At 48.6% G+C, this 12,405-nt stretch overlaps 1 protein-coding gene across 1 annotated transcript in view; it reads left to right on the top strand.

Annotated features, from left to right (window-relative positions):
• Positions 1–12,405, top strand: part of SHB (SH2 domain containing adaptor protein B) — a 150,404-nt gene that overhangs the window by 38,243 nt on the left and 99,756 nt on the right. Inside the window, exon 2 of the mRNA XM_073345717.2 lies at positions 673–790. Coding sequence (XP_073201818.1) covers positions 673–790 — 118 coding nt within the window. The remainder of the gene's footprint in view (positions 1–672; positions 791–12,405) is intronic.

The following is a 12,405-nucleotide window of genomic DNA, read 5'->3' as shown; positions in this document are numbered from 1 at the left end:
GCAAATTAGAAACAAAGCCTGGACCATGCTTAGGTTTTATTCAATGTGATGAGAAGAAGATGTTTTTCCTAGGAAGTAGCTTGATGGTATTATAAGGTACCTTACCAGTTTTGTGGTTTACAGCTGAGTAAATAAACACAAGAGTTAACAAAGCACGTAAAAATGATCTTAAGTACAGAAAATGTGTGACAAGGAGAGAGGCATTCTGGAGAATCCGAGAAGGTATTGTGATAAATTGGAGCCCCGTGGTAGATTCAATTGTGTTAAGCATTCAGATCTCATTAATTTGCTACTGTCCCATTATTCCTTGTGTGGTGATCTGAGAGTCAGACTCCTCCGAGGAGAGCCGCTTTTGTGAGAGGTCCATGGTTGAATGAAGAGATACAAGCGCTGACCCCTTGATTTGAGGAGAGCACTTAAAGCAAGTGCTTTCTGTTAACCAGATGTTTAAGAGCTTCGTTGAATCGGGGCCTTACTTCCAATGCTAAAAGGGGTTGGCTAAGGCCTCTTGTGAAGCTTATGTGCTCACTTTCACTGGGCAGATGTCACCCTTTCGAGCACTTGTTGCTGATTTAGTTTCACTTAGTTTTAGCTTGTGAGTCCCAGATTAAAAAACAAAACAAAACCAAAAAAGCCCCTTCTCCAATAAAAGTATAATTTTCTTGATTTCAGGTCTTGATAGCAGATGACTACTCGGATCCGTTTGATGCCAAGAGCGAGCTGAACAAAGCGGTGAAAGGAGAAAACACTGGCTATATGGAACCTTACGAAGCCCAGAGGATAATGAGCGGTAAGAACATGGGCACTAGGCAGGTGTCAATGAGATGGATATTTGATATGGGGTGTCTGACACATGACTACTCTGGTCTTCAACCTAGCTGAGCCAAGGTCCTTCAGCTGCGTAACACATTGAAGCAAGTATGAAGATCAAACTGAGTCTTGCGTAGGTATTTGAAACTACATTTAAGACCTTCAGGAATAAAGTGAGTGAAGGAAGGTTGCAACTTGCAGCACTTTCTGCAGGAGAGAACTCAGACAAGGCCAATGCAACTTTGTGTGGGGCGCTCTTGTGGTGGTTTAAAACGGGCTTAGATCAGGTTGGCTTGGATCAGTAGATTTACAGGTAAGTGTCCACACACAAGGTTGTCTTGGTCTAACTATCCCGATATGAAATAGCACAAGTTTCATAACTTGTTTAACTAAAGCGACTTTAGGTTAACGAGTGCAAATTCTGCCTATAGGAAAGCCCTGGCCACTGCGAGGGAAGGGAGGCACGCTGCTGCTTGATGCCTCTAGATTACCTAAATTCCTGATTATCTGAATAAAATCCTTGTCTCCTGGGATATTTGGATAATCTGAAGCACGCACAGATAAATGACCACCTGAATTCACAATCTGCTGTCTGTCTGAGACTTTGGTGGGTGGCCTGTATGCCTTGTGGGTGTTGAGATACCACCATGATACCATGGCAACAAGTTTAGTATAAAAGCACAGACAGACGGACAATCCTTGGGCTCCGGCTGGTGAAGCTTTAATTTTGATCTCAGTGGCTTTTTGCTTGGAGACCTATGGCATGTTGCTAAGATGCTGTCTTGTACAGTAAGTTCACCGGTACATTAAACAGATGTCACAAAGGGCCCTATCCAATGCCAGTGAAATCAATGGGGATCTTCTCATTTCCACAGTGGGCATTGGATGCAGTCCAAGCAGGATTATAATACCTGGGGAAATGAAGCAGCAGGAGAAGCCAAAGCCATATGAAGCAGCCATCTTGTTTTCGTATAAACGGCCATACTCCTGTTTTTTTAAATAGCACACTTGAAGAGAGGTGCAGAAAATCACCCGTGATTGCATTGTTTATAAGCAGAATGCTTTCAGTGTCCTGTCAAGGTGTCATGGGCCCTTCTTGTTTTTGTTGTAAATCTATTCAGCCATCTTCTTAGGAGACTTTCTAGATGAATTGGGTAGAATGCATTCTTGTTTTCACTGCTATTGAATAAATGGTCATTTAGTTTCAGTGTAAATGTCATGGGGGTTTTGTACGTTTTTTTTCCCCCTTTCGTGTTTATAGTGCTTTCACTTCTTCACAAATATAAATGTTTGCCCTACATAGAAACTTTGTGTTTTAAATAATCCATGAAAAAGACAAGACTGTTACATCAGTGTTGCAGAGCGCATTAGCTGAGATAACAGGCGATGAGTTTGTGTGGATGTGCTACTAATTCTTGAGAGAGAGAGAGAGAGAGAGAGAGAGAGAGAGAGAGAGAGAGAGAGTGAGTGTTTTACAGTAGTCTTGGTCCAAATAGCGTTTGCCATAGTGGATGCACTGGCAGGCCAATTCTGTTCATATATCCCTCTACCCCGATATAACGGGGTCCTCGGGAGACACAAAATCTCACCGCATTGTAGGTGAGACGGTGTTATATTGAACTTGCTTTGGCCCTCCTTGTTCCCTGACCGCCCCCTCCAGAGGCTCCCTGTACCCTGACTGCCCCGCCCCCTATCCACACCCCCCGCCCCCTGACAGGCACTCACCGGCAGCGGCGGGAAGCGGAGCAACGTGGCCCCATCCTGCTCCACTCCGCCACCTCCCAGCCGCGGCGCTCCGCTTCCTGCCACCAGTGAGTGCGCGGGGAACCCCTTCCCCCAAACCCCCTCCCATGAGCGACACGGCTGGGGCTGGGGCGAGGGAAGCGGAGCGGGCTGCTCCTGGCCCCCCGCTAATCCCCTGGGCCACTCTGGGACTGCGGGGCCTCCAAAAGTGCCCCCCCACATCTGCTGCCTCCCAGATCCTGGGGGGAGCCCCTGACCACCCCCTCTGCCTCTTATCCAACCCCTTGGCCCTGGCCCGGCACCCTTAATACACTGCTGAGAGCAATGTATCAGAGCTTTACCACGTTGTATGCGAACCCTCGTTATATTGGGGTAGAGATGTATATAAGGTTGATGTTTAGAACACTGCAAGGATGTTAAAAATACTTGCAAATCAGGAGTCCAATCAAGCAAAGTGAATGCTGAGCTCTCTGCTCCCATTAAATTCAGTGGGAGTATCAGATGCTCAGCATCTCTTAGGACTTGCCCAGCACCTTTCAGGATTGGACCATTGATTTGTTGTCTGCTACCTAAGGGAATGGTTCAACTCCTATGAAAGCCAGTGGGAGCCTTTCCGCTGACTTTTGACTGCAGTTGGATTATGTCCCTTTAATATCTAAGCATCGTGCTTCTTGATGCTTTATTCCTAGAGGAAAACCAGAAGGCTTATTTGTTGGAAGCTTTCAAAGATTTCGCTTTGGAGTCCTGTGTCGGCGTGCAAGGATCTGTTACTTATACTATGCAACTGCTGTAATGTATCGTGTTAAAGAGCACGTTCTTACTCCAGTCTTTGTTGTTGTTTGTGAAATGTTCAGTGCTGAATTCCTCCGTGAAGTTGTTAGGTTGGCTGTGGTGACTGACAGGTGAAAGAGCATGTTACAATTGACAGAGATGAATGAGATTTCAGCTGATACAGAGAACTGGCTTAAAACGAAAAGTACTCTGATTTGTTTCAAGCACTGCTTGATCCCAGATCGCAGAAGTCTGCAAACTGAGGCAAAACCTGCCATTTATTTCCTTTACCTGTCCCAAACACATCCGTCGACTTCTCCCAAGTATCCGAGTTACCTTCCCAGGCTTTAAAGATATTTCAGAGCTACTTGCTTAAAAAAACCACAAACAAAAGATGGAAATTCATGGATAAAAATATTCTGAACAATGTAAAACAGATGAAATGGAAATCTTAACGTTATGTGTGTTTCCCATGTCCATGAGTGATAGGTGTGTGACCAACCGAGTGTATCTAACTACTGTTAACCAAGGTACCAGTTCTGCATGGACCCTGGCTGTAGTTAAGGAAGGCTCTTTGTGGGCACAGGTCTATCCAAGCAGAGCACCTTGCCAGGGACCTAAAATCTTTGGGTTTCATGCTGCTCAAGATAGGGAAGAGAAGACACATGGGTTAGTAATGAGCAGAGACTTCTTGTAACCTTAGCTTCTCAGAATGGAGCCCCAGTTCTTAAATAGACTGAAAGAAAGACAGATTATCTGGAGAAATAAGTTTTCCCCCAGAGTCCCAGCCTTCTGTCAGAAATAAGCTAACTGCTTTAATTGTATTAAGTAGCGCCAGAGCTCAAGCAGGAGAATGATTATGTTCTTTAGTGACAATAACTTTGATCATGTACCTGACACACAGAGTTTGGTTGTAAACAAGCGAATTTTCCTTACAGTACCGCGTAGTCCTCCAAGCACTTAGTCTGCAACAGCAGTGAGATAAGACAGTGAACCTTAGCCGTCACTAGTTTGCCCGATCCAATGCACTGTCCAGTGGTAGACGCAGCTCTCATCTGGTTCAACAATTGCTTTCCAGATAGTGTCCCAAAAAGCACATTCTTTGCCAGGCTTGTTGTTTAGCTCAGTCTTCGTGCTAACGTCTGTAAATGGGGAAAAAATCCCTTCGTGGCCCGAGTTTTAAGACTGATGCTGCGGAAACCAAAATGTTCCTGTTACGGAGCAAATTTGCTTGTTCTCCTGGCAGCAACTGATGTTAGTTCCCAGCCACTCAGATTGGAGAGAAATGGTTATGGGCTGTCTTCAGTGAATGTTCTTCTGACTCAGGGTCCCGTGAACTCTCTTCGTCTAATCGTGGGCTCTCTTCCATGTTCTAGGGTGGGACCTTGGCTACCCAGTTCCTCAGGAAACCTAAGCTACTTTTTGGACTCCGTTCCTTGTGGTGGCCTAGCTAATCTTTATTTTTAGAAGAGGTTTCTTTCAGCACCTAGCATTAGGAGGCGCTGGTCCTGACTGGGGCCTCCCGGAACCACTGTAAAATGAATAATAAGCTTTGAGAGGTGTTGGAGGTGATTCCGCAGTTCCAGTTGCATTGAGATCCCTGTTTTCACACGTCAGTGATTGAATTTAGTGTCAAAATTTGGCAAAAGGGATAACTGATATTTTCCATGAAAAATATTTACTAGTTTTTAGAGAGGAAAGCTTTTAAAAATATTCCCTTGCTGAAGTATTGCCCGGCTTGCCTTGGAGTTTGGGCTTCCTATAGCTACACCACCATGGTTCTTCCACTCCAAGGTATTATCAGAAAGAGAATAGTAGTTTGAACATAAGCCACTTGTCAGACTTTAAAAGGAAACTGAGGTCCTGCCATTGTTCAGAATTGCTGTCCTGAGCCGTGCAAAGGTTAGCTGGGGACGTGCTTGTGGCGTTAGCTACTTCTCTTCTTGGCAAATTACTGTTTTCTCTGTTAGTGTCACATGATTAATTCTGGCTCTATTTGAAAAACATTTCATGTCAATGTTCGCCTGAGATTTCAACCAAAAATTCAGCCTTTAGCCGTTGAAGCTGTGGGCACTGCATGTTTTGGATGAACAAATTGGCTAGATTTGTTATCCAAGGCATAATTGTATTCCTTTCCATTGCCAGGGATAAAAACAAGGTTTAATAAAACCTCAACATTGTCTTCCTTTATTCTTGTGGAATGAGCCTGCTGTTTTAATTATGTCACAAGTGGGTAGGCAATAGCCTTGATAGCATCATTTAACGTGTTAAACAGCAGGACAGAACTATATAATTGATTCTTCATTTGTTGTCTTATGGTCAGATCTGTGGTTAAGTCTGAACAAAGACCTTCTTGGGCAGCAAAGCCCTAAATGCATTCAGTGATCCTGCTTGTTCTGCGTTTATGCCCTTCACTTACTCTAGATTTGCTTTCACTTCCCCAGGGATGTGCAGTTTAATGGATACAGTGCTTTACTTTGAAGACCCTTCTAATGCATTTCATGGACACTCATAATAAGATGTTGGGTCAGGGAGTGTCATGGGATCTCTGTCAAATACTTCGGGGAAGATAGCTTCATAAAAGGGAAGAATTACAATGCAGTTACTAAAAGTCCAGACGTCCGATTATAATGTCTGTTGTTAGTGGTTGGCGTTTGGAGTGCGTATTAGTGTTGGTGGACAGTTTCTAAAGAGAAGATCCATAAAGGCACAATGCAGCCCTCAGAAACCAAGGGCCAGCCAGCTGTGTGCTGGGATCACTGTGAGGTGCAGAAGTCCAGAGGAGCAGTGGGATCTGGTCTGCTCTATGAAGCTCTTTGATGTATAGGAGGGAGTGCATCTGCTCTACATTCCTTTCTGGGGTACAGCGCACTCTTCCAGGGGCAGATCTGCCCTTCGGGCTGGTGGGAAGAAAGATGGAGGGAGGGAAAGGTAGAAGGATGGCTGCCTCTCAACCCCTTTTTGAGGTGCTGGGCATCCTCATACCAGTACACAGGGACCAGCCCTTGCACTCTCTTGAGTAGGGACTGCAGTTGTGCCTGACTCTTAGCAGGACATGCAAGGGATGGGGTGTAACAGGGGAGTTCCCTGTGCTCCTGTATAAGGGCTGGGCACAGTCTGGGTCTGAACTTGGATTGGACTGTTAATGGCTCAAAACGGAAAACTTCACAATGCAATAAAATGTTGAAAGGCTCAAATCCTGCCAGTGACTTGCTTGAAGCCATGACCCTGCTGGGTGCATCAGATTTTGCAGGATCAGGGCTAAGCAATTAGTTAAAGAAGGGGGGGGATCCAGTTTCTGGCAGAACACGTTGGTAAAAGTTGCTCGGTCAGCGTGTCCCGTTCGGTCCTTAGCAGAGGGCTGGAAGGCAGCTTTATAAAGGAGAGTTCAGTATCACGGTGCTGTCATGGCTGCAGGACACTCCCTAGCCACAGCGTGTCTGGCCCCGAATGTTTGGAAAAGAGGCAACTACTGGGATTGCTGCTAGGCTGCTGTCCCCAGGTGCTGCTCAGGGGCTCCATGGGTCATGTCCGATTCTGGGTAGTAGATGTCCGGTGCGTGCTGAAGCTTCCCCCACAATCTCTGTGTAATCACTGGCTGCTAGAAGGCAGAATGCCACCTCTGTCCTCCCTCACCCCACAACCATCTAAGGACCTTCTTTCTGGCTGGGGAGAGGTGGAGGGGGGGGAAGGATCTGTGCTCTTCTTGGCATGGAAAGGGGCCCTCCCTGCTGCGGGGCCCCTGGCCTGTTCTTCTAGCTGTTGCGAGTGGGGCATCTCTACTGCTTTACCTCTCCCAGCCTCGCTCTTCTCCCACGCGTCGGCCCAGCGCGTGCTGCTGCTCAGAGCTTTGCCAAGAGGCAGCAGAGTGAAACGGACATGGTTGCTGTCGGTCTGGGTAGCCGCAGAGGGACTCACCCCTGTTTTGGTGGTTTCACTGATCTGCGCTGGGGGCTGTCTGAGGGCAGCCTGGCGTCTCATCCACCAGGTTCTGTGCCTCTTCTGAAGGGCTACCCGGCGGCAGGAATTGGTGGCTGAGGCCCGTGTGCCCTTGCAGGGGCAAATGGCTGAATGGATCTGTCGGGCCTGGGTATCGTTGTTGAAGAGACCTATGAGATCGGATGCTAACATGCTTTTATAACTGTACACCTGGTGTCTGCACCTGGGCTCTTAGCACTGAGTATCACCCCATTTGGGGCGGGTGCTCTGGGCCGGGTGGGAGGTGGGGAAGGGTTTGGGGGGGCTGCTGTCCCCCTGTAGCTGGGGATGGCTGTGCTTGGCAGGACCATGCTTTTTCTGAAAACTGCAGTAAGGCCCATTCTGTGCTGTCCTCCTCCTCCTCCCCAGTGCTTCAGAGGCACCTGAGCAGTGCCGTGCATCTCCTTCTGTGCAGCTGGGCCCTCGGGAGCAGTGAGCTGAGCCCTTGGGCGGGGTGACCCATCTCTAGCAGCTGAGTGAAACAATGTACTCAGCAGACTGCTCACTACGCTCGACAAAGCAGGACCCTTACAGAGCCCAGCGGAGAGGGTCCAAGTGTGGACCATGACTCGGACAGCTTGCGAATGCAGTTATACAAGGACAGCATGCAGAGGAGCGTGTGTGTGTGTGTCACTTTATCAGAGGGATAAATGAACACTAATTACAACGTTAATCTAATCCACTCTGAGACTCTGTCCAGTTACCTCTGTTGTGACAGTATTTTTTTTGACCACCAAATTGAATTAGTCTCTATTTCAACTTCTGATTTCAGTTAGCCAGGGACTCAGGATGACACACAATTGATTAAACAAAGATCAGTTTGAAAGATGATGTAATCTTTGATTGGGTCTAATTTTATGTCCCAAACCGAAATACACTGCAAAATGTCTGTAAAATTCATGCTCTCCTGAAAGAACAAAAATGAATTCCCATCCCTCCAGACATCAGCTGGCAAAGCAGAGGGTGCTGGGGCTTGAGTCTTCTCTGTCCCTGGACAGTGCACTATTGGGCATGTGTGCCATAGCTGGTGTTTGCACATCGCACCATCCCACAGCTCTGTCTGATCCAGCGCTGTCCTGGTCTCCTTGTTAAAATTCAGCCTGCCAAGTGAAGGAAGGCTTGGGGTGACTTCTGCAGTGTACTTCACAGTACTTCACGGTACTTCTGCAGTCTGCAGTGTACTTCACCCCCTCTCCAGAGACTGGGTAATCCACATCCCTACCAGAGATGACTTATCCCCAGGATCTAGTGCTGAAAAGCAAACGTTTTGGCCTTTGGAATGGATCAGATTGTGCCGGGAGTTGACTATTTTCAAACAGGTCTGTGGGAAGGGTATTCTCCACCTCCCCCAAAGCCCATTTCACATTACACAAGCTGAGCTCTCTGCTATGCCATTAATATAGTCCGTGTGTCTTTCAAATTGCAGAATGACTCCAATACGCAGAATGCGTGTCTGTTTGAAGGTTGCACAGAGGCCAAGTTGCGATCATTTTTCACGTACTGCATGTGTTTAAAAAAAATCCCATTTGGCTGTATGTAAAATGCAGCCCTGTCCTGTGCCCAGACGTGTTCCTTCTCTAGAAAGGTTTCAGTCTGCTTCTGTGTAGGTTTCACTTTACCGTTCAGCCTTTCCTAGTTAAACCATATACTTTCCCATTCCTCTCAATATCTCTTAATACAGCTGTGGTCCATCTTTAAGAATATGCAAAACCATAGTTAATAAAAATACGGTTGTTTTAACTACACACAGATCTCTTTCTGATGTTACTTCATTTCCAAAGTGTGTTCTGTCAGCCCTTGGAATGCTAATGAGCGTGGTGTGCGCTGTACCCAGAATGTATCACACTTTTTCCATGTGTCATCTGTTTGCTTGACTAATTCAAACTGGAACTAAGATGCAATTTGTTTAATCCGTGAGATGGTAATTAACCATCGACATGGCTTCCCAGGTCATGGGGTGAGTTCTCCAGCACCGAGGAGCCTCCACACCAGAAGTGGACGACTTTCTGAAAGAGAAGAGCTAGCACAGCCTGACGTTCTGGGCCTGATGCAGGAAGCACGCAGGGAATTTCTCTGGCGGTTGGCCTGTGCTATTCCAGAGGCCAGACTAGGTGATCCTGATGGTCCCTCTTGCCTTAAGATCTAGGATTGCTTAATAAGCAAAGGACGTCTCTTAGTACTAAACTTACACCCATGTCCACGCATTCGTCTCTTCCAAAGCCTGGGCCACAAGGGAGCTGAGCAATGGGGACATTGCGTGGGATGGTGGTGTGTGACAGGGGCGGGGCGTGGGGACAGACCAGATAATCGTTCTTCTCTCCCGCAGACGCATGCCCTCAATGGAAGAGCGGGGGGGGGGGATTAACCCTTTGAGGTACAACAGGATCCCTTCCATGCTGTTCCCACCCTCCTCCCCAGTACTCAGGAAGCGTGATACTTTTGTCACCTGCTGCGGAGCCCCGGTCATTGGCCTGGGCCCCACTGTGCCAGGAGCTTAGACACCAAGCAAAGGGACACTCTCTGCCCCAAAGAGCTCAATAAACCCTTTGGCAGGTTGCTGACTTCCCATTTGCCAGTCCGTCGAGTACTGTTCCGACTGTCCCCTCCTGCAACACTGTGAAACACATTGTGTTTCGCTATGGCGGTTCTGCAACCCACCCCTCTCCTGCGGCAGGACATGCTGAGCTTTGCCCTCACCTGTCAGGCCAGACCTGAACCTTTTCCATTCAGTACCCACTCTGTCATCTCCTTCAAAACTCTTGACAGCCAGGGATTCCCTTCATATGCGCCGCACTTCTCCGATGTGTCCGCCCTAGCTGTTTGTGTGATCAGCCAGGGGCCCATCTGGCTGGGCAGCCAGCATTCCCTTCAGGTAGGTGTTGCTGGGGAAGATTGGCAAAGCAGGAGCCTGGGCGCATGGAGGAGATGTGAAGCAGCGATTCAGGGTGCTGGTTTGAATTGCTGTTCGTCCTGAGGGCTGGCAGCTTTTCATTTAGCCTTTCCGCTAATTTTCTCCTCCAAACTAGAAATTGGAAGACGTATGAACAGAGAGCTGCCTCCTGGGGAGCTTCTGTTTCTCCCTGGAATTCAGGGCGTTAAAGTGCGAGCAGGGGCAGGACGGTGCTAGTCCTGGGGGCCACCCTTGCCACCGGGAAAGAGAGGTTTGCCATTAGTACAGTGGGCATAGAATGGCCAGTGACTGTCTGGACAGGGAAGCTAATGCTGGCGGGTTTTGCATTGCACGGTGCTCTGGATGCACATCTAGCATTCTGTGATCTGTGCTGCTGCCAGGTTTGTACAGCTCCTAGCGCAGTGGGTCCTGGTCCATGACCAGAGCTCCTAAACACGGCCACAACACAGATTGGGCTTCTAGAAAAGCGATTCCTTTGTTTCAGCCTTCTGCAAAATTCCTTGTGGATGGGAGAGTCTCGGCATAGCCAATGTCTTCCCATACTGTGGCCTGTCATATTATTTGCCTGGGTTGGGAAGTGCAGTATTGCGACAGGCACTTCCAGCTTAGGTGACTCAAAATAGATGTCCTAGTACAACATCTACCGTATGTCTCTCTTCAGCTCAGGAAAGGCTTGGACCTGTTGCCAGTGAGAAGCTTGCTAGCCGAGGAACAGCTCTGGGAGGACTGGGTTAGGCAGGGAGTCAAAGTTCAGCAAGGCAGGAAGTCCATCCAGTGTCCAAATCTACCTCCCAACACATCAGTCAAGCAGGGTGCCCAAAGTCAGCTCCTTGCGCTTGGCTCTTCTTGGATCTCCTAGCTAAGCAGGGTTGGGTCTCAGCAGCGTCTGCAGAAAGAAGGGCTGATTCAGCTGGAGGCACAATTTCCTCTGAGTCCGGACCCACGGGGTGCCCCAGCAGGGCCCTGGGGCTCGCTGAATGCAGTCCTGAGCACTTGGGGGGTACTTGGCATCCAGGGGGCTGTTTGGGATAGTGGGAAAGCTTAGCCCAAGTGACCGGCCTCAACGAAACCCTAGGAAATTAGTATTTTCTTCCCACCGCTGGCTTTGTTGCCATACGTTGTTCTGCTCTTGCCCTGCCCGGTGTGGCTGGTGCAGACGGGCTGGCACACCTCACTCAAGGCTGCTGTTTGGAGGGTGGAGTGATTTTGATATGTAATATTTTAAGCACTTTGTGGCTCTGTGTAATGGAGTGGAGAATGTAATTGCTGTGTAGGGTGTGGTTTGCCTTCTCTCCCTCCCCTGCTCCCCATCACAAAGATACTTCCAAGGGATTGCGGAGTGCCTTTTGGTTCCTAAGAATTAGTCTCAGAGCTAAAACCGCCCTCCAAGAACTGCTCCCCTAGGCTTACTAACATGAAGCCATTCCCTTTCATTTCTTCCTTTCCTGGACCTCCCCTTCGATGGGTTTCGTTCGCATCCTCCTGCTTGCCACTTGTGCTGCCTCTCCCCCCCCCCCCCCCCCCCGCTCTCACTGTTGCTGTTCCCTTTGTCTGTGTTTGTCCTGTAGGTAGGTCTGTGTGAGACCTCGCTTCTTGTTGTGGTAGGGGGTTTTCTCCCAGGATCCTCGGCTCTCTCGTGCCTCCTTCACGTCCCCTCTGGCCGCAGGTGGTGGAGCACGACTCCCTTCACAGCCAGTGCTTGCTGTGAATTCACTGACCAGAGGGAGTCCCTAAAGAAAGGTGTGCAGCGCTGCCTCCCCCCCCAATGCAGACTGCAGCCTTCTGTTCCCCCCCCGCTAAGCAAATCTGATTCCCAACCAATGTCCTGCCTCCTGATCAGCTGTGAAACTCCCTCCATGTTTCCTCAGTTATCCTTTCTCTCTCCCTTCTGTGTGCATTTCCCCTTTCCTTTGCAGTCTGGTCCTCTTCCCCCTAGCCCTGTACCCGCTGCTTCCCTGAGCAAGGAGAGCAGTAGGAGAGTTAAAGTAGCTCAGTTCTGGGGGGGATTGTTCAGCTCCAATCTTGGTGGCTGGACTACGGGAAGCTGTGTGTCCAGGAGCAGAAGGTGGGGTTGTCTTTTTTTTTTTTCCTACTGTAGAACCTCAGAATTATGAACACCGGAGTTACGAACTGACCGGTCAACCCCACACCTCATTTGGAACTGGAAGTATGCAAGCAGGCAGCAGCAGAGC

Source organism: Lepidochelys kempii, chromosome 5 (assembly GCF_965140285.1).
Source record: "Lepidochelys kempii isolate rLepKem1 chromosome 5, rLepKem1.hap1, whole genome shotgun sequence".
Classification (NCBI taxonomy): Eukaryota; Metazoa; Chordata; order Testudines; family Cheloniidae; genus Lepidochelys; species Lepidochelys kempii.
The sequence above is the reverse complement of the archived record's forward strand: the minus strand, read 5'-3'. Positions and strand labels throughout refer to the sequence as shown.